General features: G+C 42.9%; 1 protein-coding gene across 1 annotated transcript in view; it reads left to right on the plus strand.

The window, feature by feature from the left end:
* Positions 1 to 276: 276 nt before the first annotated feature.
* Positions 277 to 1,222, plus strand: part of LOC106815932 (glucosamine 6-phosphate N-acetyltransferase-like) — a 4,240-nt gene continuing 3,294 nt past the window's right edge. Inside the window, exon 1 of the mRNA XM_014820464.1 lies at positions 277 to 602. Coding sequence (XP_014675950.1) covers positions 486 to 602 — 117 coding nt within the window. The 5' untranslated portion in view covers positions 277 to 485. The remainder of the gene's footprint in view (positions 603 to 1,222) is intronic.

Here is a 1,222-nt window from a genome sequence, read left to right on the forward strand (position 1 = left end):
TTAATCTAACAATTGACATTCAACAAATAAGTAGGGCCCAAAACTATTAAAACTTTAAAAATTAAAGCCCTGCCCCTTCAGCAGAAAATTAGTTCATCAGAAGTTGACAAGTGGCGTAGTCCAATAGATAGGTTATGTGCATGATGTGACACACACACCCCCACACTGCACAATCCCAGCTTGGGACAACGGCCCTCGCTTTTCGCAAATGATCTAAACTAGAAATGCCCCCCCTACTTTAGCTTGACCAGGTCGCAAATTATAGCAGCAACCACTGTTCTCCTAAATAAAGATCTCCAATGTGTAACTAGCCCCAAACATGCTTTTAATGTGATACAGAAGTGTTGTGGATTGCCATTCGAAGCGGAGGGTATAGGTTTGGGGGTAAACGTGACGAGAATTGTTATAGGCATGTACGGTTATAGGTACACCATTTTGACAGGTAGACAAAGGTAGCATAGTGGAGAGACGTAGGCTACCGGTCAATGACATCTTGTGAGATACGAGAATCCTTTGCTATCGACGTTGGCACCATTCCTAATCCTAACCTATTCATGACTGGTCTGATGATTAATGGATTTAGATACAGGAGTCTTATTAAGGTGGGGCCATAATAAAAATATTGTTTGCTTGCCCTCACCCGACCGACCCGCGAAAAAGGGGCCGACTCAAAAATTTGTATTGATCTTTCCCATTTTTTTTACAGATTGTATCAATGTACCTTATATAAATCTGTAGGCAATACATTATATGTACAAAGCAAAACAAACATTCAACATAAAAGGTATCTCCACACAAGCACGTGCTGAATTTGTAAAAAGACTCCCCTCAAAAAAGCCTACCTACCTACCCAAACATTTCAGCCTGGATTGGGTGAGGGCAGTGTTCGAAATTCACGTCGGCCCGTCGGCCTGCCGCCGACAGTTTCGATGCCGGGCCTACAGCTTCTTGATACAACAGGCCCGCTGATCCTACAGCTATTTGATCACCGAAAATTCGAAACACTGAGAAACTGTTACCTGTAGAAATCTGTTCATGCAAATTAACTTTCAGGGGTATTTATTTGAAAACTAATCCGTGATAAACCGTGACATACATGTATACAATGCGTCGCCCACTGCAATCAACTTTAGTTGGCATTCGAGAAACGTGCGTGGGATGTTCGGACGCACAGGTTAGCACAGGTTCCTGCATCCAGTAGCAGCGTTGGCATACCAAAAAT

The sequence above is a fragment of the Priapulus caudatus genome, unplaced genomic scaffold, assembly GCF_000485595.1.
Source record: "Priapulus caudatus unplaced genomic scaffold, Priapulus_caudatus-5.0.1 Scaffold1239, whole genome shotgun sequence".
Lineage (NCBI taxonomy): Eukaryota > Metazoa > Priapulida > Priapulimorpha > Priapulimorphida > Priapulidae > Priapulus > Priapulus caudatus.